Source organism: Lonchura striata, chromosome 18 (assembly GCF_050655825.1).
Source record: "Lonchura striata isolate lonStrDom1 chromosome 18, ASM5065582v1, whole genome shotgun sequence".
NCBI lineage: Eukaryota > Metazoa > Chordata > Aves > Passeriformes > Estrildidae > Lonchura > Lonchura striata.
In genome coordinates this window covers 12,376,257-12,400,895 of record NC_140720.1, presented here as the reverse complement: position 1 = coordinate 12,400,895, position 24,639 = coordinate 12,376,257, and the positions used below count along the sequence as shown (strand labels likewise).

The 24,639-nt window shown below is 45.3% G+C and overlaps 1 protein-coding gene across 2 annotated transcripts in view; it reads left to right on the top strand.

Moving 5' to 3' along the window:
- Window positions 1–24,639, top strand: part of MAP2K4 (mitogen-activated protein kinase kinase 4) — a 61,495-nt gene that overhangs the window by 3,126 nt on the left and 33,730 nt on the right. For both annotated transcript variants that reach the window (XM_021538713.4, XM_021538712.4), the window contains exon 2: window positions 17,384–17,486. In XM_021538713.4, the coding sequence (XP_021394388.2) occupies window positions 17,384–17,486 (103 nt within the window). The remainder of the gene's footprint in view (window positions 1–17,383; window positions 17,487–24,639) is intronic.

The following is a 24,639-nucleotide window of genomic DNA, read 5'->3' as shown; positions in this document are numbered from 1 at the left end:
CAAGCAAGGGGTTGCTTCAGGCCTTATTATTATTATTCACCCTTATTCTGCGTGCCCCAGCTTCACTCTCATGTCTTCTCTTGGCTACCTGGATCAGCTGCCCATGCCAAAGGACCTGGAGCTTCATTTCTTCCCAAAGAGTCTCCTGGCCAGTGCAGTTCATGGTGCTGTGTTCAAGGCACAGCTTGGAGACAAAGAAGAACTGGAATTCTCAGTAGTAAAATAGTCCTATTCCATAATTTTTGAAATGTCTGTTGTGTGCAGACTGAATGAAGTCTGTCCAGATGCTGGTGACTGCAGGTGTGAGGAGTTGTCATTCTTTCTCATGTGTAATGTTGAAGTAACAGTCCTGAATATTTGGTGTCCTAGATGTTTTGTGGAGGGAACAGATTCTTTGGAAGCAGGATACCTTTGACAGTGATTTAAGGAAAAACCAGCACCCAAACTGTAATTGGAGTAATTTTGTGTTTCATTGCCAAAATTAGTAGTAGTCATTGCTGCTAACATTACTCAGAAAATGATAATTTGAAGAATGGTGGTATGAAATCTAGAAATGCAGTTTATTCCAAGGCATAGGGAGAATTTTGATTCTAATTAAAACCTGTGGAGTCACTCATCATAACTACAGTGCCAAAGAGGAACTGGAACCACTTATAGCTGATGCTTATGGAATCAGCTCAGCTGCATTGGGCACTCAGGAAGACTGGAGGCAACTGGGACTTCTCCAAATACTCAGTGCCTGGTGTGCTCTGGTGTCTTTAAAAAGCAAAGCAGAGATACTGTGTGTGTCTTCTCAGAGTGTACATCTCAGCTCAGATGTGTGGGGTGGGAATTCCTGACTGGTTCAACCAAAATTTGGAATTTTCTGTTCCCTTCATGTTTGTGTGGTCCTGTTTGCTCCTTCATTGATGTCTGCCCTCTTCATCTGATTCCAGCCATTTTAGCAAAAATCAGAGGAGGTCTTTCTCTGGTGAGAAAGTCCTTTGTGGGTATGAGGCAAGGAGCCTGGACAGGGAGGTTGTTAAGAGGTGTCTGAGTGCAGGAGGAGATGAACTAGAGTGTCTCTGTTACCCTTGGATGCCATTCATGACATCAGTGGCTTACTGAAGTTAGGTGATAGATTCCTATTTATAAGGAAACTCTGTCCTGTACCTTTTTTCTGGCAGAAAAGAGCTGCTGGGAGGCTTTTTGAGAGGTCAGGAATTGCTCATGTTTGTGATGGACTCTGTCAGTCACTGTGGTCAGGTGAATTTGGTGTGGGTGTGTAATGTACACTGTGTCAGGAGTAATCATGGCTCCACACAGCACTGGCAGAAGCAGAATATTGCTTGAAACCATTTGTGGGCTCACTGCAACCAGGCTGATCCTCAGTGTGGGAATTCAGTAAGAGATGCCATGGTTCCCATGTCCTCCTCCATTGCTTGCTGCCTTGGTGAGTGCATGGAGTGACTAAAGCTGCTCCCTCCCCACTTTTACCCTTGGTGGAATTATCAAACCATGTTTGTTAACAGACAGCACTGATGCAGGCTGACTCTGGCAGATTGATGGGTGTATGTCTACTTGGGCATATTTGCATTTGTTAAGAATGATAAAAGTTGTATGGTGGGCAAATCAGCATATTTTAGTTCATTTTTGCCCCGGTATATTATGGCCATGTCTACTTTGAGTCTTGGTGTAAGCTTGTGTGTGTAGGGTTGTATTGGCATGTGGGCATATGGTTTTGCATTTTGCCTTTCTGTTTCGTTTTACTTTTAATCAACTGATGGGTTTGATATGTCTGTTTTCCTGGTAAAGGGGCAGCCCAAAAGTACTAGTTAGTCTCCTCAGATGCTGGGAGGCCTTTTCAGTTATTTTATGCTGATTTGAGGAAGCCAGGAGGTGTGGAAGTCACACTGTTGCCCATCAAAATTAGTTATCCTGCAAGAGAAAGATGTGTTTTGTGAGGAAACAGAAAAAGCCAAAATGTGTGCTTTCCAAAATTCATGTTGTTGAGGAGTCCCTGAAATTAAATTTGTGTGTATGCAGTGAAGTATTGCTTACAGGAATCTTGTGTAACCACATCAAGCTCTGCATGTATCAAACACACATAAACAGCTTTTTAGCATCATGCTGCTTTGAAGTTGGATGTCTTCTGTTGGATTTAGATTTGATAAGATTTTATGTAAAAGAAAATGTGAAGGTCTGCTTCCTGGTGGATGAAGCAGGCTGCCTGTTGTAGCCTTTGGAGAGTGGAAGGGCAAACTGTGTGAGGGGAGGAAGCTGTGCAGGGTGTTTGTGTGGTGCTCTGCCCTGTGGGTAGGAACTGGCAGCAAATATCCATCTTCCAGCTCCACTGAAGTGATGTTTGTAAAGAAGGTGTAAAAATCTCTGAATGGATGTGATGCTTCTGGCATCCTCTCAAAGGCTGGAGTGCACTGATCTGAACCAGCACTGGGCAGGTGCTGGTGATGTTCTCTGCTCTCATGTACCTCATTTAAAATGAGTTTCATTGTATTTAAATGCCTCCTTAGATGTGCATGTGTGTCTTGCCTTTTTGTCTTGTACTAAGACAGCAGCATCCACTCGGGCAGGTGGGGATTGCTATGCTGCTGCAGCAGGCTGGGGGAAAACCTGCCTGATACTGGCACTTGAAGCTTTTCACTATGGTTTGAGAAGTATCACCTTGGAATATGGGCTTTTTCATGGATATTCTGGTCAATACAGACTATTTTTATTATTATACAATGTTGTCTGCTGGATATAGAGAGATGAACAAATGTTTTGGGGATTCCTTTGTTGATCCTGATCATTTGTGGTTGCTGGGCTGTAACATCTCTTCTGCAATGAGAAACTGAGTCCCTCAGATGACACTCATTCAAAAGAATCTCTAAGTCTATTTGCTTAGGCATTATTGCATTTTTAAACTATTTTTATAATGGTTTGATTGATTTCTGGTTTTTAGTTCTCCATGTGCAGTTCTGCTGCTGCTCCTTTGGCCAATGCCTTCAGTAATGTGACTCTTCCACCATGTTATTCCAGGCTGCTGGTGTTCCCTGCAAAGGGCTTTTGTCTGTCTTCTGTGTACTCAGGTTTCTTTTCATCTTGTGGATTTGTTTGATTGCAGAAGGGATGTGTGAGCAGTGGGTAAATGACAGTGCAGTGCTTGTTGAGCACAGAAAAATGTCTTTCAAAAAGGTGTGTTACTATAGCTGGTTTACTTAATATGCAGTAGTTAGTCATGATAAATCCTTGGAGAGACACTTCACCTGTGTTTCTTCAGTTCAGCTCATGGCTAACTTGAATCCTGTGTCACTGCTAGGCTGAGAATGGAACAGCTATTGCATGTTTCTTGTCCCTCTGGTTTGGAGGATGTCTGGAACTTGAATTTGAGGTGCACCCTTTGCAGTTGGCACTGACTTGGCTGTCAAAATATTGAAACACTTGATGATCAAAATCAATGAGAAGCAAAGTGTTCAGAGTTATCCTGAGGGTGCCCGGGGTTAAGCCATTGTTCATAAAGTGTGAAATCCAGGGTGAGTGGGTTTCATTACATTCTCCTGGGACAGGATTGCAGGAAGGATTTGTGCAGCCTTGGAGCTTTGATTTTTACTCGTGGTTATGTTAGTGTCTGAACAAGACAAAATAATTTTTGCTGTGACTCTGCACCCTGTTTTCTACCCCCACCCACGTCTTTGTACTGCTGCTGAGTTGTTGGACAAGTTATCTCTTACAGGTCTCTTGCTGAGGTTTGCTGGGGTGGATTTATGTAAACTGTACAGGAGATGCTTGGAAAACTGCCACTGCAGGTGACACCTGATGTGACAGCCTCTCGAAGGGGTGCTACCTGCATTGAACTGACTGCAAGAACTGGGTGGACCTTTTTATATGCATGTACTTTTAACATACACAGCCCATCTGTTTGTTCACCTTGTAGGCATTTCCCAAACTGGACCATGTTTGTCCCTTTGCCTCATGCGTGGTCCCAGCTCAGGACCTGTCCTTCCTCTTTGGAGCTGTGTCTGAGTGAGACCCTGAAGTCTCTTTCCTGAGACCCTGAAGCTGAAGGGAAGGATAGACTGCAGGGAGATTTGCAGTAGGAGAGACTTGAACCAATTCCTGTGATTTAATACAGTAAACCAAGGAGCACCCAGAGGACAGTAGGGATGTGTTTTAAACCAAAGCATGAAAAGTAAGACTGATAAACTTTGGCAGCCAAGATACATTTGGAAATAATGATAAGGAGGGAAGGGAGAGTTGAAAATTTGCTCTGCCTCAGCAGTGAAACATTGTCAGCCTGAACATTTGCATTTTGGAGCTGGTGTTCTGGACAGGCTGTGGTGCTGACTTTAGTTCTAAACTTCTCATTCCACTTTTATTTTATGTTACATTAGTCTGGTTCTTATGGTCACCTGCAGTCTTACTGCATTTGCTGTTGTTTGAGGGGAAGCTTTAGATCTTGAAGCTCCCCGTGATGTACATTCCTGGTCTGCTTAGGTGGCTGTTTCTCCAAGATTAGTCCTGCAGTTCATATAGGTGTGACATGTCTGTGTCTCCTCGTGGTTAGGTGGAAAGATGCAAACGTGATTTTTATCAGATGTCATAGGTTTGTTTAAGCACAGTCCCAGTGGAGCTCTCTGCAGCCCTGGTGGGTGCCTGCTCCATGCCTGCACAGATCCTTTGCAGGGCATGTGAGGTATCATTGGCCTGGATTTGCATCAGGAGTATCATGTGATGCTGCAGAGCATCTTCCAAAATGTGTGACCTTGACGCCTCAGGCTGTACCCTCGGTGGTGAGATCTCTGCTGTTGCTGTTAGTGAGGAAACAACACGTGTTGCCAAGTATTGCTGCCCATCTCCCTCCTGTTTCTCCTCTCAGGTGAGCTGACCTGCCCTGTACAGTGACAGTGTTTAGTGAGTATGAGCATCAAGGGAGATGGGAGTATGTGTATTGCACAAACTGTGTATTTATCAGCTGCTAAATCGAGTTCCTTTTCTGCAAATCAAAGCCTTGGTGTTTACCCTTTACTGGAGGCAGGGCGAGCCCTCCAGGAAGCAGACAGCTCTGCTGGTCCTGGAGCAAACAGAGAGTCCAAGCCCAGGAATTAGTCTGTGCTTTGAATAATTTATCTGATCTTTCTGAGGTGCTTCTGGAGATGCCCCGTGGGGTAAGGAGGACAGCTGTTGGGAGCAGACAGCTGAGCCGAATGGGAGTTTATCCTTTATCTGTTTTTGTCTAGGCTTATTTTTTTTCTGTGGACCAGAAGTGTTGTGTGGTTTGCTTTGGACCTAATTCTCTGGAAGTGGCTCTCTGAAGTGAATTAGCTATCACTTTGCCTTTGGACCAGAAAGGAAAGTGTTTGTACTTTGAAGAGGTTTGTGGACAGAGATAAAACAGTTTCCTTTAAAAACATATGGCTGTGTTGTTTGACCTGGGAGGGGTTGTGGACGAAGATGAAAGCACTGCATTTGGAAATCTCTTCTGGGGAGCAGTGGGACCATGTCCGAGTTTTCCTGTAAAGACCAGTTCCTCTCCTGAACACTCAGTTCAGGACTTGGCCTCATGTCAAACTCTGGAAACCTTATCCTACCTTTGTTATCCTCTTGTTTTCTCTTGTCCCACTCAGAAACCTGCATGGGCAGAAAGTAGGAAGGGGAAGGATGGTGAGAATGGCTTTGTACAATGCTGGCCAGGAGCTGAGGAGATGTTCTTCCAGGTCCTTTTTGCCTTGGGGTAGCTGCAACAATCAGTGTGTGGAAAGTGGGCTATTTGCATGGCAGCTTTTAGAGCTGGTTTGCTTTCTGATTTGAGGAAGAGGTCAGTTTTCTGATCTGATGTAGCCCAGCTGTTCTCACTAGAAAGTTTGACACTAAGGTGTAAGTTAGTATGCAAATTTACACAAAGGAGTTGCGAATGAGCTCAGACTTTTGTTGGAAGAAGAAAGGGTTGGATGCAAAGGTTTAGATACCTGCTGTTTTAGGAAGCAGCTTGGCAGTTGAGTTCTTTCTGCACTGGAGCCACATATTTTGGAATATCTGAACAAGCCTTCCAGCATTCTCCTGGAAATGCAAAATCTATTTTAAAATAGATTTTTAATGAATGTATTTTTTTTCTGGAAGAACTGCAGTAATAGCCTGGAGTTTATCTGCCCAGATGGTTATGCCAGAGTCATAAATAGCCAGATAGGCTTTTTGTGGGTTAAGCTTTGCCACTGTGTATCAGTGCTAGGTGTCCATGGGGCGAAGAATGAGAATTGACTCTCTGGCCTGGTTCTGTGGTTTCATCTCTGCTGATCCTGCTGATGAGGACTGCAGCTGAGCAGATGGGAGAAGGATCTTGTCAGCAAGAGTGGAAGTGGCAAAGATTGTGACAGGAGTGGTGGGAGCTGGTGTCCGAGGCCCATGTGTGTCTGTCTGGAGGGTCGTGTGGGAGGGCTTAGCTGGCTTCCTCATGAGCACCATGATTTGGAATCGTCTGTGAGTTGAAGAAATTCCCTGTCTCATTTGTCAGTATGGCCGCTTTTTTCCTGCCCTACAAAAAATACGGGAAATGAAGATTGTGTGAATGCACGGTTAATTTCAATGAAGCCCTGCAATGTTTCTAGGGCTGGTAATTTGCTTTAATATTGACAGGACTTAGTCAGAGCTGACTTGAATGGGAGCCTGGAACTGAACTGGCAGCAGGAACCCTGCTTCACCACGAGCTGCCAAAAGTCTGAGTGGCACCCTGCCCCATACCAGAGCACTGTGCTTCTCTCACAGCACCTGGGACACAGTCCAGGAGCCTCTTGTCCACAGTGTTGTTTCCACATAGTAAATAACAGCTTTCTGGGAAGGTTTGTGTAGGGTTTCCCTCCAGGGCTGAGTGATACCCTGATTTCTGCAGCGGAGCTCTGACTGCCCAGTGTTCTCAGAATAATCCTGTGCTGGCATGTCCTGACTCCTTGAGACCCAAACCAAACACAGACAGTGCTCTGTGACAAGATTCTTCAACAGGTTGGTGTCCTTGCTTTTGAGCGATGCAGAAATGGAGGGTGTAATAAGACTGGGGTCATCATCTTCCTGTCCCTTCAGGCATTGTGTTCCAAGAGTTTTGGGTTCAGCAGCCAGCACAGGTTGCTCCATGGCAGCTGAGCTGGTAAAGGGGAAGTTTGGGTCATCTTCATCCAAGCTGTCAGGAGTTGCTGCTGCTTTACTGCCCAGCAGGAGTATTGACTCATGCCAGGAGAAATCTGACTGCTCATCCAGCCTTGATGATTCAGTCCAAAGTATTGCAGCTGCAAAGGTGGAAAACTTCTTTGTGGTGGGACACCTTGTGGGAGCCAGGAAGGGGCTCCTGGTGCTGTTGCGTGGGATCATCAGTTTCTACCCAGGGCTGGTGCATGCATTCCTTTTCCTGGAAGTGTGGAGAGAGAAGGAGTTAATGGGGACAAGGGCAAAGGAAGAAGATAGCTGGATGTGAGTTGGGACTACTGGCTGATATTTTTGCAACAGTCTTCTGTTACCCAGCGTGAGACCACGGGGATTAGCTGGGCAGACTGTCAGGCTCCTTCCGGACTCAGGGCCCGCCTGCCCTCTGCACACCAGTGGAGTTTTTCTACACAGGCTTTCAAAATCCACTGCACTTGGGGAATTTTTATGGAGAGATTTTATGGTGCTTATTTCTTCAGGAGCGAAATTTTGTGTTTGCCCCTAGTTATTTACCCTAGTAAAAAGGTAAACAGCAAGGTTGCTGCTTCCTGTGGGTGCAGTGGTGCTAAATTCCTCATGCACATTGCTGTAGTGCCTGCATCCCAGAGCCTGCTGGATCACACCTGCCTCTTCCAAGTGTTGGTGGGTTGGGTCCTTGTCACTGCTCAGGACTGGGAGCTTTGCCATGACCTGCCCCTTATATCAAGCAATGGATCTGTACCCAGGTCTGTAGTGAGGTTATCTGGTGGGATCTCTGTGTGATTAGGAAGAAATTATTTGCTTGGGCAGAAATGAATCCCTGTGAGGGTGATGAGGTCCTAGCAGAGGCTGCCCAGAGTAGCTCTGGCTGCCCCTGGATCCCTGGAAATGTCCAAGGCCAGGCTGGATGGAGCTTGGAGCAGCCTGGGATAGTGGGAGGTGTCCCTGGGGAGTGGAATGAGATGGTCTTCAATGTCTCTTCTCACCCAGACTGTGATTCTGTGAGTCTGGTTTGGCTGCTGGCAAGGGTGAAGAGGGGGCTGCAGGCAGAGCTGCTTGCCCAGGTTGCTGTTGTACAGGTGAATTGTCATTAGCAGCACCGATGGGGGAATTTTGCAAAAAGCCACTGTACATCTCCTCCCCTACTCTGGCCAGGTATCTTTGATGAAAGTGTGGAATGCTGTGCTCGACCAGGTCTGGTTTTTTGCTGTGGTGACAGTGCTGGAGAGCTGGGCTTCTCTGGGAAATTGCCTGGGCACAAACAGCTGGACCATCTGTTTTAAAATATTGTTTAATAGGGGCAGATTTACTGCAGACTTTCAGCTTTCTGGGAACAAAACAATCTCTTCAGTCTTAAAGTTTGTTACTTCATATGGTACCCTGGTCCACTCCTTTCCTGCCAGATGCCAGTGTTTGTCCCCTGGGTCCTGATGATGGGACTGCTCTGCATTCAAAGCAGTGCAGCCTAAAGTTAGATTTTAAAAAATCCATTTTATTTATGATTTTAGAGTAAATGTTGAAAGGTAAAAGGAGATTCTTAATGCTGGTGCTCTCCTTTGAGTGAATGAATGAGAAATGGTCTCTTACTTTAGGCTTTCAGATAAGCTTTTGTGCAAAAGCACAAAGAGAAAGCTATGATTTTTTTTAGCATTATCCTTGCTTTTTTATCAATATTGATAATGAGAATTTTCTTTTCCTTGCAACTGACCACATATACCATTCCTATTCCTAAGAGAGTCACTGTTTCTCACTGCGCTCATGCAGCAAAAACTTAATTAATACTTCTTAAAAGGTCTCCAATTGTTGAGATAGATTTGTGCCTTCTGCTTTGCCTGTGACATAAGGGTAGCATGGTTTATTTCAGTTTTTGGATGCTTTTTTTAATAGAAGTCTTGTGCCTTTGCATTTCTTTCAATTTACATAAAGATATTTTTGTTTTTATTCCATATGCAAATTTGTTGCAACAATTCTAATATCTGAAGAGATAATTGTTAATGCCTTTTTAAACAGTTGGTATCTTTATGTTTTATCTCAGTGTATTTTGTGATTGCTGTTCAGAGACGTTGCTTTTGAGATACTGTATATAGAAAATATTTAGTTGTCCATTACTTTTGGCAGACTGGTGTTTTTCAGTCTTGGAAGAGCTGAGAAGGAGCTATGCTTCAGTGTTCCAGCACAGAGTGAGCCCATGTGTCAGAATTACTCCCGTAAGACAGGGTTGGAACACATCTATTTATTTTTAATAGCTTTCTATTAGCTCAGGATAAATACCAAGTTTCCTAAATATCTGTATAAAGCTGGAATTTCAAACCTCTTGCAAGTCAGAGCTCTGTGACAGGAATTAGGTGTTAATTTATTTTTTCAAGTACTCAGTCAGTGCTCAGTAATTGTTGATGGTGGCACTTACAGAGGGCAGGAGGGGTCTGGCCTGGACCTGGCACAGGCTGGCACATACCTGTGAAGTGATGGTTTCTGCTGTGTCTCCACTTCTTTTCCTCAAGAAGAACATCTTTAATTGGAAGGTGGGGGTTACTTTGTGCTGAGAAGGAAAAGGCAGTTGCTATTCTCTCTGCTGGAAGATCAAGGGTTTTTACTGGAGAGAGAATCTTTGCAGATCCTCTGCTTGTTGTGAATGAAAGGAATGTAACACAGGTGTCAGAATTTCTCTTGTAAGCCATTGAGAAGTGGCAGGATTTGATCCCCAGTGCTCTACAGCCCTTTCATGGGAAAACAGCAGCAAGCCTCAGTTCAGGATGGCAGCTTTGCCTTAGTGAATAATTCCACAAAACTGTGTGCTGTCGGGTGAGGCACGAGCTGTGTTGACGTTCTGCTAACCTACATTTGGGAGACCCTGACAGTAAGCAGTCAGGGTATTAATAAATGGTGAAATGAGGAGGGAAATATGCAGTGGAACTGACTCCCTGCTGGCCTAAGGAGAGCAGCTCTCAGGCTGCAGCTGCTGCTGGGACTGGGATGCAGCTCTGCAGAGCAGCAGGATGATGCAGTGCTGAACCTGCCGTGCCTGAGGTCCCTGGCCATGCCATGCCCTGGCATTCCTTGCCCAGGCAACAGCCCAAGCCACTCTCAGTTTCTGTGTGCTGGGCTCCTGCCTGTGCCCAGCTCTGCCTTGTCTGTGGGAAGGGCTGTTCCCAGGGGTAGTTCCTTCCCATTTGTGTTTTGATGACAAGTCTGTATAAAGCAAATGAAAGGGTCAGAGATTTTGCTCTTTTTTTTTTTTCTGTTTCTGTCAGGGTTACAAACCTCAAAGTTGTTTGAAATTTATTTCCCAGACTTTGATGTGAAGATTCCTTCCCAGTGTAATTTCATTTAATTTCACAGCAAGATCCCAGTCCTGTGGTCAGGGCTTGTTAATAGTGATGCAAGATAAACACAAAGTATAAAAAGCACTTCTTTTTTTAAGTTATAAAAACTGTAGCAATAAAAAGGCAGCAGGAATTCCCATGCTGTGGAAATAAAGGGATTGTATGTCCTTTGGGGGAGCAGAACCCTTTGAGCCTTGTGGTAGGAGGAGACCAGAGCTCTCTACAGCAGTTTCAACTCCTGACTGTGATCCATGTGCTGGAGCCAAGCTCTGCAGAGGCTTGGGTTTGTCCTGGCTGGGAACACTGGGGTTTTACTCATCTGGAACCACACAAAAAAGGAAAACCACAAAACCCTCAGCTTCCTGCTCTGCAGGTAACGTGATTGCAGCTCCTAATTTCTCTACTTTAACTTTCTGCAGTGTTTGCTTGCATTAGGAATGGCTGTTTTAAGGCCTTTATTTAAAATATTATTTGTTTCCTTAGACGGGTTCTCTCTTCACTGACAGGATGCAAGGTGTTTGTCTAGAGTTGCATCAGATGATGTTCCAAAGCCAGTGTGATGTGTTCATTGCTGCAGAAGTGTCTTGCTGCAGATCCCTTGGCTGTTGGTTTGCAGTCAGAGCTGTTGTGTCCATCTGTGCAGCTCTTCCTTCAGGAAGAAGTTTCATTGTTGTCACGCTTCAGTATTATCTTCACTAGCAAGAAAGTGAAGGTTTCTGCCACATGAGTAAATATCCACAACGCTGCTGAGAGCAGCCAGCAGCTGGAGGCAGCTCTGTCAAGCTGCCAAGCTGCTGAAGGCAGCAGCCCTGTGCCCAAATCCCTGGGTGACTCCAGCCTTCAGTGGGGCTGTGCAGGGGGTTTGGTACCTGCTGCCTTCACTCACAGCACACAGCAGCTCATTCCTGGCATTCTGTGCGTTTTGTCACTTCAGTGACAGTGTTGGGCAAGAGTGCCATCACCGTGTGTCTTTCTGAAGAGGGTTTGGTGCTGTTAAAACTGAAAATTCTGTTGGAAACATCAGTCATTAGACAATGCCTGACATGTCTCAGCAGTGGGAATCAGGGGTTCCTTCCTGAGCTTGTCCTGCTACAGGGTATTGCTAAATTGTACTGAATGTTTCACAAGACGGTACAAAGCTGGAATTTTTATGAGTGCACAAGATTTTTCTTTTTTTTTTTGGTAAGAAAAACATCAGCCCAAAAAGCTGGTGTTCACAGAGCTGTGATGTGATGTTTAACAAAGCCCCTGAGTGTTCATTCAGTTATTTTGGTGTTGAGAAATAACTGGCCTATGGCATGAGGAAAGGTTTGAACAAAGTATTGAAAGTGAACCAAAGTTCATTTAAGTAAGCTTTTTTAGGTTTTTTGCCTTTTTTTTTTTAATTCCTTGTTATGTGAATTTTCCTTTATTTTTCCCTCTTCAGTTCCTTGGAAAGCAGAGTAATTCAAGTGCTGGGAGGAGAGCTGTGACATGGCAGCAGCACCCCTGGCCACGGAGGAGGTGTGCTGGGCAAACCCTGGTGCTGGGTTGTGCACATCCCTTGTGGCACTGAGGATCTGGTCCACCCAGCTTTGTTGTGTGCTCATGGGGAGATCTGTGCTGCTGCTGCTCTGCACAGAGTGGTGGAAATTCAGCAAACTCAGGTTGTGGCTCAAATGCAAGTGTCAGGGCAGCTTCTGTGTGACGGGGAGAGAGCAGGTGGTGGCAGAGCACCAGGCATAGGTGACAGGTTTGTGTCTCTTCTGCCAGCCTGCACATAGCTGAGCTGCTGGGTTGGATTTGTGTTGTTGAACTTGGCTTTGAGTCTGAGGGCTTCAATCAAGAGCTGGGTTGAGTTGGGTGGGCTCTTGCCAGCCTGGCATGATGATTTATAATTGACGCTGTGCTGTTCCATATTGAAAAAGTACTGGGCATGGCCCTTTGCATAATTTATTGTTGTTGTTCACCAGGAGAGGTTCCAGGTGCTGTACAATAAATTTCCCAGGGCACTGTCACCCTTTGTTCCTGACAGCTGCTCCATGACAAGCTCAGCTCTGCAGGGTTATGCCGTGGCTGCCTTGGGCACAGGTTGCAGGAATATTTTGGGTGAAGCAAAGTGCTGCTGTGAGAGCAGACACAGACTCCTGGTCTGGCAGCACCTCCTGTGTGGACAGCTGAGCCCTCCAGCTTCTCTCCAGCAGTGTTTCACCAGGCTTGGCACTGGACTGTGTTGGGTTTGCCATGTGTTAAATGCTGTTTTCCAGCTAGAAATTGCCTGAATCCCAGTTTGGGCTGGAAGCTGCTGTTCCATCCTAGTGCTGCACACTCCTCTGGGCAGGGAGCTTTAACCCTATTTATACAAATGCTGTTTCCAAGCAGGGTAGCATCAGGGATAATATTAAAGGTTACCAGTGGGTTTTGGAGAGTCTAGAGACTTCATTCTCAGGTTTTGCTTCTGGGAGTTTCCAGTCTGAGGGAACTAATCTTAATCCGATTGCAATTTCTTGCCCTCTAAGCTTAACCTACTTTAGCAGGCATTGTGGTGGAGGTATTTATAGATGCTGGAAGTGCTGTGGGATGTAGCCCTTATCCATTGTCAGTCACAGAGGTGGGTCTCTGCTGCTGCAGCTGTGAGCCACCTCCCAGCCCCAAATCATGCAGATGTCTCACTAAAATATTGTCTAGTAGATTGTTTTGCCATGGAGTGTGTTCATGAAGGTAGTGGCCAGTAATCCTTCCAGAGTCCTGGCTGCTCTAGCCTTGGGTGTTTGTACTCCCTAGTTGGAAGCACACTTGTGGCTGTGGGTGAATTATGGCTAAATCCTTTTTCTAATGAGGTGACTCCAAAAAATGACCATACTTAGCTTACTCCTGCAGTGCAAGATCATAATTGCAGATTTGAATTCTCACTCTCAGATTATATGAAGCTGAAGGTTTCATTGAAGGGCTAAAAATGTCAGGAACAGACAGATGCACTGAAAATATTTGTACCCTTTAAAGTAAATTTCCATAATTGCAGCTCTTAAAAGTAATAAATCAAACTTCTTTCATCCAGACTTCTCAAATAGATCTGCATGGTATGCTGAAGTTCTTCAGGTTTTGTTTCAAAGTTTGACTGGTTTTTTCTTGAAAAATAATTTATCTTGAGTGTGAGACTGGAAACCTACTTTAGTCTCAAATTAGTTGTGCTGGTGCTGGAGTAGATCCATGAGCAAGACTGGGAAGGTGGTAGGTTGGAAGGGTCTGTGGGCAGGCAGAGCTGTGCTAACAGCAGCAGGAATAACCAGCTGGAAATCCTGGGAGCTTTCAGGATGTCAGCAACTGCGGGGCTGCAGCTCTGAAGGCAGGTAAATGTTCCTTGCTGTCTCTACATCAAAGCAGGCATTTTGTTAGCAGACAAGATACAGCAGTTTGGCTTTTTAAAGTTGTTGGAAGAGTGGAGATCTGTGTTGTTTTTGTTTTTGTTCTTTTTTTTCATGTCTCACCTTAGAGTTTGCACTAGCTTTGCTTGGAATTACCTTGGAAGAAATCAGAGCTGATAGTTTTCTATTAAGAAAATTACCTTGGGCATTGAGCTCTGTTTCCAAATGTAGGTAAATAATCCATTTTCCCTCATTTCCTCTGTCTTTTTGTTGATGTGTTTTAATATTACAAGGGAGAGGTAGAAAGATTGCACAGTTCATTACAGATCCATTGACTTTCCTTCCTGCTGTTTGCTGTCACAGTTTGTGTTTCTGTGCTTGTATCTTTTTTTCCTGGTTACAGCAAAGAGAGAGAGTGCAGATTTGATTCCTGGTGTATCATCACTCCACAATCAGAGAGTGACTTCAGCATCTAACCAAAAAGAATATTTACCTGTGCACTGTGACTCACTTGAACACTGTGACCTGTGCTCACTTGACCTTGCTCAATCAAGAGGTTGATCCTGCCGAGTTGAACAGAGCAGAAAACATTTTTGCAGGGATCAGTTTTTACCCTTACAGGATAGAAACCTTGGGAAATTCCATTAAATTACTGCTGTTTTGAAAATCTTCCTGCTTAAAAAGGGAGCATTTTGTTCTGTGCAATCTGAACATGGGAAGCAGTGCTCTTGAGGTGTGACATGCAGGAATGGTGGTGAGGAAATTCTAGGAAGAAGTTGGAATTGCTTTCTCCAACAGGAGGTGACTCAGAGGCTTGAAGAAATGACCAAGGGTATCCTGGACCAGCCACAGTGTGTCCAGGAAGAGCAGGAGAGTGACAGTCCCTCTGTGCTGGGCACTGCTCAGGCACCTTGAATCCCTCATGGCAAAACAAAATTTGGGGGGCTGAGGCATGCCCAGGGAAGGGAATGGAGCTGGGGAAGGATCTGGAGCTCCAGAAGTGGCTGAGGGAGCTGGGAAGGGGCTGAGCCTGGAGCAAAGGAGGCTCAGGGGGCCCTTGTGGCTCTGCACAGCTCCTGGCAGGAGGGGACAGCCAGGGTGGGTCGGGCTCTGCTCCAGGGAACAGGGACAGGAGGAGAGGTAATGGCCTCAGGTGTACCAGGAGATATTAGGATATTAGGAGTAATTTTGGAGGGGGCTGCCCAGGGATGTGGTGGAGTCCCATCCCTGGAAGTGTAAAAATGTGTGGATGTGGTGCTTGAGGCCATGGCTTGATGAAGAACAAGGTGGTGGTGCTGGAATGATGGTTGGACTCGTTGATCTTAGAGCTTTTTCCAACTGGAATGATTTTGTGATTCCGTAAATCACAGATGTCCTAGGTGAAGTAAAAATAGTAGTACACAATCTAACTCTGGAGGAATACTTTTGGCCTGTGTGTGACCTGCTGGACAGCTGTTTCTTGTTTTGTGAAGGCTGGTTGGCCGTGGTGGTGGTGGTGAAGGGGCCTCAGAGTGATGAGAACTTAACTGCAGAGCCAAGTGCTTGGATTAAATCTGGTGACGGATAGCAGCACATAAATAATTCTGCCCTTGGCCTAGCACCCATTCACCAGTGCAGCAAGGAGCAAGGGCTGCTGTGAGCCCAGATTTTTCTGGGGCTGTTGTGCATGTTGTGCAGGTGCTTTTCCCAGTGTCTGTTTTGGCTGTTATCTATGGAATGCCAAGGGCTGTGCATTTGGGGACACAGGGCATCACTCCTGGACCTCACTTCCATGCACAGGCCTGGTGGTAGAATGATGGCATCCTTTCAAAAATTGTTTTGAGGACACCGTCACCACTACCTCTTTAAGTCTGGGATGACTTGCAATGAAGATTTCTATCCTTATGGGTAGATTAACTTACTTACAACCAGAAAGCTATTTTTGGCTGTCTTTTTTTCTTCTTGGAGAGCAGCCTAACATAGGATACAATCCTCTTTAGATTCCCTGAAAGCATAAAGTATTTACCACTCTTCTCAGCTGAAGTCCAGGCCATCCTGGTTTCCAATATGGTCTGGACTTGGTATAACCATTAACATGCAGCTGAGCAAACCCAGTGTTAAGGATTACCTGAATTTGTGAAAAAGTTACCTATTTCAGAGTTAATTTTGATCATTCTCTCTCCCAGAATCTTAACTGTAAAAGTTCTCAGAGAACTAGATGTTATAATGGTCGATGATTAGAATTATGTGTTAAGTTAGCAGAACCTTTAAAAGACAATTTATATAGGGTGAATATTTCTGCAGCACATTTTGGGGCAGTTTGGTCACACAACCTTGGTGGTGGTGGGCATTAGTGAATTCCAGAGGCACTATAACCCCCACCCCTCTTTGTTGTAGTGAGGCAGGGTGGTCTGTAATGAACTTGGGTGTAGCAAAATCACAGCTAAACTCCCGCCTCCAGTTAGAATGATGTGTCTGCAAGAAATAGAAAGTCTTTTTCAGGATGAAACTCAAGGTTTGGAGTCCACAGCTGAAGCTGTGGAAGGCTGCTGGGGAGCACAGTTTGCTTTGGCTCTCCTCAGCCTTTGCTCCATCTGAGTCTGTTGTTTCACTTACAGTACATTTCCATGTGATCTGTGCTGCATGGAAATTCCTGGCGTTTCTCAGGATGTTCGTTTTTCCCGGTCACATTCCTTGTTCATCAGCTGGGCAGAAACAAACCATCCTGTTTGCTTCCCAGGGGCAGCCTAAGCTTCTGTATTTGTTGGATTTGTAGAAAATCCAGCTTCAGATGGTGGATTGACATAATTGAAGCTACCCTTAGAAACCTACTGAGGTTGAAATCAATAGATCAATATTTAAGTGAGTTACAAAGTGTCCCTGAGTAAAAACAGGAAGAAACTTGGTTTATAAAGTTCACAAATAGTAAGAATAGGAGCAGTCTGTGGGTAGATTTTCTGATGAAGGTTTGTAGTTAATTGTGTCAATTTTTGTCTTGGACTACATCAAGTCCCATGTTCTCCTGAGCTGTATAAACATTGCTGTGAGAAAGGGAAAATCTTCCAACACAACGGAACTGCCCTGGACATAGGTTGGGGTTACAGGCGTGTGAACAAAGCAGACTCAGAGGATAATAGAAGAAATCCCTGAACCCCAACAGCCATCCTGTGCTGGGAGTTCATATAAAAAGCATCCCAAGGTGCCTTTTCCCTCTTCAGAGCCATGCCCCGGGCTGTGTGTGGCAGGTCAGACCTCTGTGTCCCGTGGGTGTGCATGGAGGATGCTCAGCCCTGGGGCCGGAGCTGGTGCTTGCTGGAGCCCTGGCAGGTGATCCAGGTGCTCCAGCTGTCACAGGAGGTGCTGTGGGTGCCTTGCTTTGGATGCAGCCTTGGAATGAGCTGGGGAAGACCCTGGTATGAGAGCTGACTCTGTGTCACCGTCCCCATGTCCTAACATAAGCTGTGATTTGCTAATGTTGTAAAATGTAAAATCTTTTTCTTACAAGATGTCATTTTATTTTTCTGTTTATTTCCAGATGCTCTCAATATTTTGTGCTGACAAAAAGTTCACTTTATGTTCATTGTCTCCCAGGTAAACGCAAAGCGCTGAAGTTAAATTTTGCAAATCCACCTTTCAAGTCCACAGCAAGATTTACTCTAAATACTTCTGGAGTTCCTTTCCAAAATCCACACATGTGAGTATAAAGCCAACGGCAGAACTAGTGGAACAACTTTGAAATTAATTAGCCAATACCCAATGTTAGTTAAATGCAATTTGATTAGTCCAGTTATTTGTCAGTTGTTTAAATCTCTCAGTTTTGAGTCACTGTAAAATATTCTTTTCCCAGAATTAAAAAAAAGGTTAAATTGGAATCTTCTTGGTTTACACTGGAGCTAATGCCTTCCAGAATTGATTTAATTCAGTATTGTAGCTAATAATGCTAGATACACCTATAATTAATATCTAGAATGATTCACTGTTGTTTTTCTATATTTTTTTATTCAACTTATTACTTTTTGTTAAAATTTCTTGTTTCTGTATTACTTGTGAAAGTCATAAATGTGATAGAATTGTTTTCAGCACTAAAAAAGAAAAAAGTTGAGGATTATTATTTTAGCAGCAGGGGTTTGTTAGGGGAGTTATGCAGAGATTAGGTCTCAGTGAATTTTCTAGCCAGTTTAGCCCCAGGATATCCCTGTCCAAAGTCAGAGAGCAAGTGTGGCACAGAGCTGTTCCTGACTCTGGTAAATACCAGGGTACACCTGCACCAAAAAGATCAGCTTTGTATCCTCAGATCCACCAATCTAGCTGGACGGTGCTGCTCTGCAGCCAGTCCCTGTGGCAGATGCAGCAAGCATGCAAAAGATGTCCCACATTTTTCTTCTCGAAGGTCTCAGGAGTTTTGTCAGTGTCAAATGTCAGAAACTGCACCTGCAGCCTCTGTGCTGCCTGGGCTCTCTGGAGTGTCCCTGTCACAGGCTGCTCCTGCTTGGCTCTGCATGTCACTGCCTCTCTCCTGGAGCTCAGTGCTTCCTGCTTCCCCAGCTGGGCTCTGGTCCTGGCAGCTTTGGGGATTTTCAAACAAACTTTTATCAAGTTAGGAACGTGTTTCTGATGAGTTATTGATGGTAATTGCAATATAGAGAAATTTTAAAGAGTACTTTAGATTATTCTTAGTGTCTTGAGTGACCTGTCCAGCAAGTCCTCCTCTTTCCTTCTCTCTCCTCTCTGAAATAGAGTATTTTTATTGGTTGCAGGGTTCACATTTAGACGCTCACTTTTTCTGTCTCACCACACCATCAGTCTCTTGTTAAGATTTTCTGCAAAGCCCCTTCTGGGGCTCTTTCATTTCTCTGACCTTGTTAGTCTGTTAAATAAAGGATTTAGTCTCAGCTAGTGAGTCCCCACCATCAGTCATCTATAGGGCTTTGGTTTTTCTGTGCTTATCTGTGCAGATTTCTGTCTTCTGGAAGTCACAGTGGCTCCTGTCTAGCACAGAAGAGCTTTTGTTGTTAGTCTGTGACATCTTAAGTTTCATGTTTGTGCAAGTGATTGTCAACGCTGTCCAAGACAGGTGCTGCTCTTTCTCTGTGGGAGCTGCAGTTGTTGGCAGGGTTGGATCCTGGGCTGCTTGATGGTGTTACTAGGTCTGAAGGCTTGCAGATGTTCTGGGTTGGATGTGATAGCTGCTCACGTGCCAGAATTCATGGTGATGTGTCTGTGCTAAAGCTTTCTTGGGAGGCAGCAAGCTGTAATGGCCTTTCTGTTTGGAAGAGATGGATGCTGTTAGCTTGGTTGCTTTCTCTGTGGTGAGGCTGGCTGAGCTTGGGTGCAGCAAGTTGTCCTTGTGTCCTTTGTGTCTGTAGCTGTTCCTCAAAAGGAGTGCTGACATCTTCTCTTTGCACGTTTCTGTCAGGTGTTTGTCTGGCAGCTGATGTATCTCCGTCTCCTGCCTTCTTCCCTGAGATGCTGGAATGACTTTTTCCTCAGTAGGCTAGAAAGCTTTCCTAGACTTTGGATTTGAGCTGGATATTTCAGACCTCCTCGCCCAGACGAGTTCCTGATCCAGAGTGTGTTTCTGTTCACCAAGCCACTTCTCAGCCTGGTGGAGCTGAACAGCCTGGGTGTCCTCCCAAAATGAGCACTGGCTCCACACTGCTGGGGATCATCCTGGACAGGCTCTGTCAGTTCAGATGGGTGGATCTGAAGATACAGAGGGGTTAATTTCTCACATGAAATTTGGTGTTCTGTGGTTTGGATCCACCAATCCAGGGGTGTCCAGTTGCTTCTGCCTGAGATGGTGTGTTGAGCAGCAGAAAGCGAGGCAGGGCTTTGGAAGCAAGGTCCAATTCTGTGATTGCATGTGATGGAGGAGCTGTGTCTTACTGGGTTCAGCTGGAACTGCTGCCACCAAATCTTCTCGAGAAGTGCAAAGAGGTTTTCATCTAGGCATGATATGTTTCCTGCCTGTGTAGGGCATCCAGCAGTTGTAAACATAATTTTACATGTACAGAATAGATAGAATAGAGCCTCAATTACAGACAGTAGTTGGGGAATATAATTCATACTTGAAAGGATGTAGTCTAAAGAAGAGGTAAGAATTTTACTGGTGGAAGGATGGAGTATAGAGAAGAGATAAGAGTTTTATGGGTGGCTGTGGTCAGTCAGTGAGGCTGTGTGATTACCATGCTGTGCAGGCTGGCGAGCAGTTGAGGCTGTGGAGATTTGCCAGGTTAGCCCACAGCTCCTGTGTGTTCAGGCTGACTTTGTCACTTAGAGCAGATTAACAGCTGCTAACTTTGTTTTCCCTGCGGCAGACATTGCAAAGGCTGGAGGACACAGACCATGGTTAGGGTGAGCTCTTCAGATTCCAACCCATTATACCAACTGGAAAGCATCGCACCTTTTACCTCATCTGTCCTGTGTCCAAGTAGGATTTAGGTCACAAACAAAATTAGATTACTCTGTTATCTATGTGGAAGCTTTACAGAGCTGCTTGCAGCTGGTTGCCTTTGCTAAAAGGAAATTCAGCTCACACTAACAGGAGTGATGTGTGAGGTGTGACTGTGGCTGTGCATGGCAGGATTTCTGGCTGGGCTGTGCTGCCCATTGCTCTTGAAAAAAGATGGAAACCATTTGGTTGTAGATGGGATTTTTGGTTGTCTGGAAAGCTTTGTATTCTTGTGCAGTGATACCTGGATGTTGAGGATTTAGATTGACCTGCTAGGAAATGGGCAAGCACAGAGAATGCTGTTTGGCACATGGTTGACAGCATGCTGCTTCTTGAGTGTTCTGTCTGGGGAGTCTCTTGACTCTTGAGTTACCATCTCTTGAGAACCTGATTACCAGAGCATTGCAGGTTCACCTGAAATGACAAATGACAAAATGAACTAATCTCTCTTACTGTACAAATTTCATGTTTGAAGTGTCTGGTGTCCAGTTGAACTCCACAGCCCCCCTATAGCTTGTGAGTGGCTTCCTGGATTTATTGGGACTTAAGCTCTCCAGAGCTGCCCTGCGTGGAGCTTCTCCTTGTGACACCTGGGAGAGTCACACACTTTGCAGAGAGCTGCCCCAAGAGTGTGTTGGATGTTCCACTGGATTCCTCAAAAACCAGTGGAGGTCCAGTTGCACATCAGACTGTGCTGCTTACTTTTTTTTTTCTGTATAGTTCAGGGACTGTTATTCCTGGAAAGGTTTTTTTCTGGCTGTTCCAAAGCCTCTCTGAGGTGTCTGTTGCTCTTTTAATCTCCTCTTAGGCTTTCCCATACCCTTCTGGCATGTGGGGTCAGGCTCTGTAGCTGCACAGCTTGCAGCTGATGGAACTTTTTAGGAAGTAACCTGAGACAATTCCTATCATTAAAACAAAACAAAAACAAAAACCTAAACCCCAAAGGGGAATATCCTAAACTGGCATGCTCCCTACTACTGGTGTGAATTTTCCTGTAAATACTTCTCTCTTCCTCATTTCTGGAATTATCACTTCACATCTTTATTATTACTGATTTCTGTTACCTTTCTGCTGTGTGTACCTTCCTGTGGCAGGGAGTGCTGCCTGGAAGCCTTGGAGGCAGAATTCAGAGTCAAAGGTACCAAGAATTTGAATTTTTTTTCTGTACCTGATTCTGTCTTGTTTCCTGAAAGTTGCAGAATGTGGATGTAATCACTTGTATTTTCAAGTCAGCTCAAGTAAAATGCAGCCTCCAAGGCCTCAGCAGAGACATCTCAGTGTCTGAGGGAGCCTGTGGTAACCAGGCTTTCACTTCTCATACAAACATCACTGTCGGTTCAGTGCTGGAACAGTGTTTCTTCTGTCATTTTTTCAGGATCATTTTTTGCAAGTTTATGTATTTTGCCTTGTATTTAACCTTCCTTCCAAGATTTTACAAATTCATTTGGCCAGTTATCTCTGCATGACAGAGTTTATGTGGTCTGTAACACACTTGAGTATCTCTGGCTTTTAGTAGGTCACTGCTTCAGAGAAGGCTCTGCCAGAGTCAATGTGAGGTTGTCACTGAATGTGCTGCTTTAAGATCTGTTTTATTCTTTATTTTTCAACTTTCTAAGTTTTTGGTATTTCTTAAGCATAGATCCTGTCTGCAAAGGAGCATTTTGCTGTCAGCAGCTTCCAAATTACACTTTTCTAGCAGCTTCCACATGCCTTGGAGCTTCACTGTCCTCTTCTTTCTGTGAGGGTTTAATATCCCAGCACTCTGCTTCTGACCTTAGACCTTCTGTGTCTGGAATTAAAATTTGGACCTTGTGTATCTCCATTCAGCTAACCCACATGAATTTTTAAGGGTGCTGAGCACCTGCATTCCTGTCACACTGCAGGGACCTGGGCTCCTCAGAACTTCTGGAAACTGGTGAGCCACCCTTGGGTGGCTAAATCAAATCCAACCTGATGTTATGTAATGACCTGACGCCCATGGGTTCCATGTGCTTCAAGGATGCTGAGTGATTGAGCTGTGCAATTATAAATTGTTGCACAAATCTCTGCTTTCCCCATCCTGTGGATGGGAAGCTGGGCCATGCTGTCTTTTGGAAGAGGGGGAGGCTAGGCCAGAACCTTGTGACAGAGAGTTCAGCAGGGATCTCTGGTCTGTGAGGCACAGGTAGCTCTGTGTTAGCTGTCCCATCTGGGCATGGTTGGGAGCTGCTGTCCTGGTTCTTGTGCACACAGCCATGCTCAGAGCTAATCATCTGGGGCCAGAATTTGGACCTTGCAGCCTCAACCCTCTGGTTGTGATGCATAACAGGACCTGCACCCAGGGCTGGGGGTTGGCCTGTCTCCTCCTTGGTAGGAAGAGCAGTGATGGGTGCGAGGATGGTGATGCTGGCAAGTCACCTTCCAGAGACCTGGCCTGTCCTGCCCAGACAGGGACAGCAGATAGGTCCTGGAGTGGCAGGGGAGCCTTGGTGCCAGAGGTGTTGGGTTATCCAAGGTGGGAGAGCCTGGAGGCTTCTGTGCCTGTTCTGTGAGCCCTCATGGCAGCACAGCCATCTTTGGCCACCAAGCTGGGACACAGATGTCTCACATGCCAAGGTATGAACGTCCTGCAGTTCCTAATTCTAGGTGAGATGGCTGATGCTTGGGCTGCTTCCTCAGGGCTCTTCTCCATGGTATGTTGGGCAGAAGAAGGTGGGATGGGGTAGTGGCAGAGCTGTGTTACCTGTAAAGGTATTTTAAGCGTTGTCCTCACTTTTCCAGGGACATTAAGGTGGTGTATGGGGTAAGTCACTCAAGAGTAGTGGTTTTGAGTTGACTACCAGATGTCTTCCTACTGGGTTGAGTGGTGTGGAGGGGGGTGAAGTATTCTGGGTCAGTGGAAATGAGAAAGGTAGAACAGTGAGCTGGAAATGTTCATTTTCAAACTGAACTTGACTTCATTGAACATGAAATCTGCATCAGTGTCGCCTGCTGGGACATGGAGTGTCTGAGCAGAAGAGCAAAGCTGGGGATGTTTCCCTTGGGTAGGAGTTTACTGTAGACTTTCCTTCTCATGCCTGGCTTTTGGTGAGCTCTGTCCTCCCAAAACAATGAGGGGGTGTCCTCCCCTTCACCCTGGTGGCTTGTTTCAAAGCAGGGGAAGTAGGTCGAGGCGTTTCAGGGTTGGTATCAGCTCTCCCCTTCATACTGCTGTGTTACCAGAAGCAAAATTTTCTCCCCTTCTTCCCTTCCTTTTATTTTGAGGTGCTGCATCCACCCCCCAGGACAGCTGCATACATGCTGGCTTCCTATGCAGAGCGTGCTGGTGTTTGGAGAGGAAAAAGGGATGAAGCAGAATGTCATGTGTAACATCTCTGAATACACGTGTATAAATATATTTGTGTGTGCATGCAGGTTTGGTCTCCAGCCATTCTCTGGATAAGTATCTTGTTTCATAATTATTTACAAGTAGCAAAGTAGAACATGGTTTCTGCTTTGGGCTGAGCTTGGTGCCTGTGTGTCCCTGCTGTGTTGAGCAGCTGGTGGAGCTGGGCTCTGGCCCCGAGGGGCTGTCAGTGTCACTGTTAATCTGAGAGGGTCAGGCATGGACCACCACAGTTCGTATCTGATTGGACTCCAACCCTTTGACTCCAGATGAAAAACTGAGTTCCTGCAGGAAACCCCTATAAACCAGCTCTCGGAATCAACTCTGCTCATTGCTGCTTTGTGCACTTGGGATCCCACTTTTCATCAGAGCACGATGGGCACAGCCTTTATCTCTTCAGACTTCAGTCACCACCTCATAGTAAAATGTCTTTTGTTTTCCCCTGGCTATGGAAAAGTGAGTCAACTGTTCTGCTTTCTGGGCTCAAACTGAAGGAATCGGTCATTGCTTTTATCTTCTGTACACATTGAGGAATGGAGAATAAAGGGAGAAGAGTCTTCAGATTCAAAGACTGCATTGACCTCATGGGTCTTGGTCGACAACTTCTGTCCTCATTCTTTGCACAAATGAGTGACTTCCAGGATGTGCCATGGAGGTTGTTGGGTCTGAACAGACAGAATGCACCCAGCAAAATCAGCTGTTGGACAGAGTGGTCATGGAAAGCAGCTTGTGGTGGACAGGATGGATGTGATGGAGATGGAGATTGGCATGTGGGACTGAACTGGTTTTGCTGTTCTGCTTGTTTGGGGAGCAGGCTCATGAAAGGGACTTAAATTACCTGGGTTTGCTGTGTATTGTGTCTGTGAAAACTACAGACATCTTCGATGTCAGGTGGATGTTCTTGCCTCATACCACAAACACCTTTCCATTTTGGGAAACTTCAGTTAAAAGAGAGCAAATCATAAAATCATAGCATAAACTGAGTTGGAAAGGACTCACAAGGATCATTGAGTCTTTTGATCCTGTACCCTG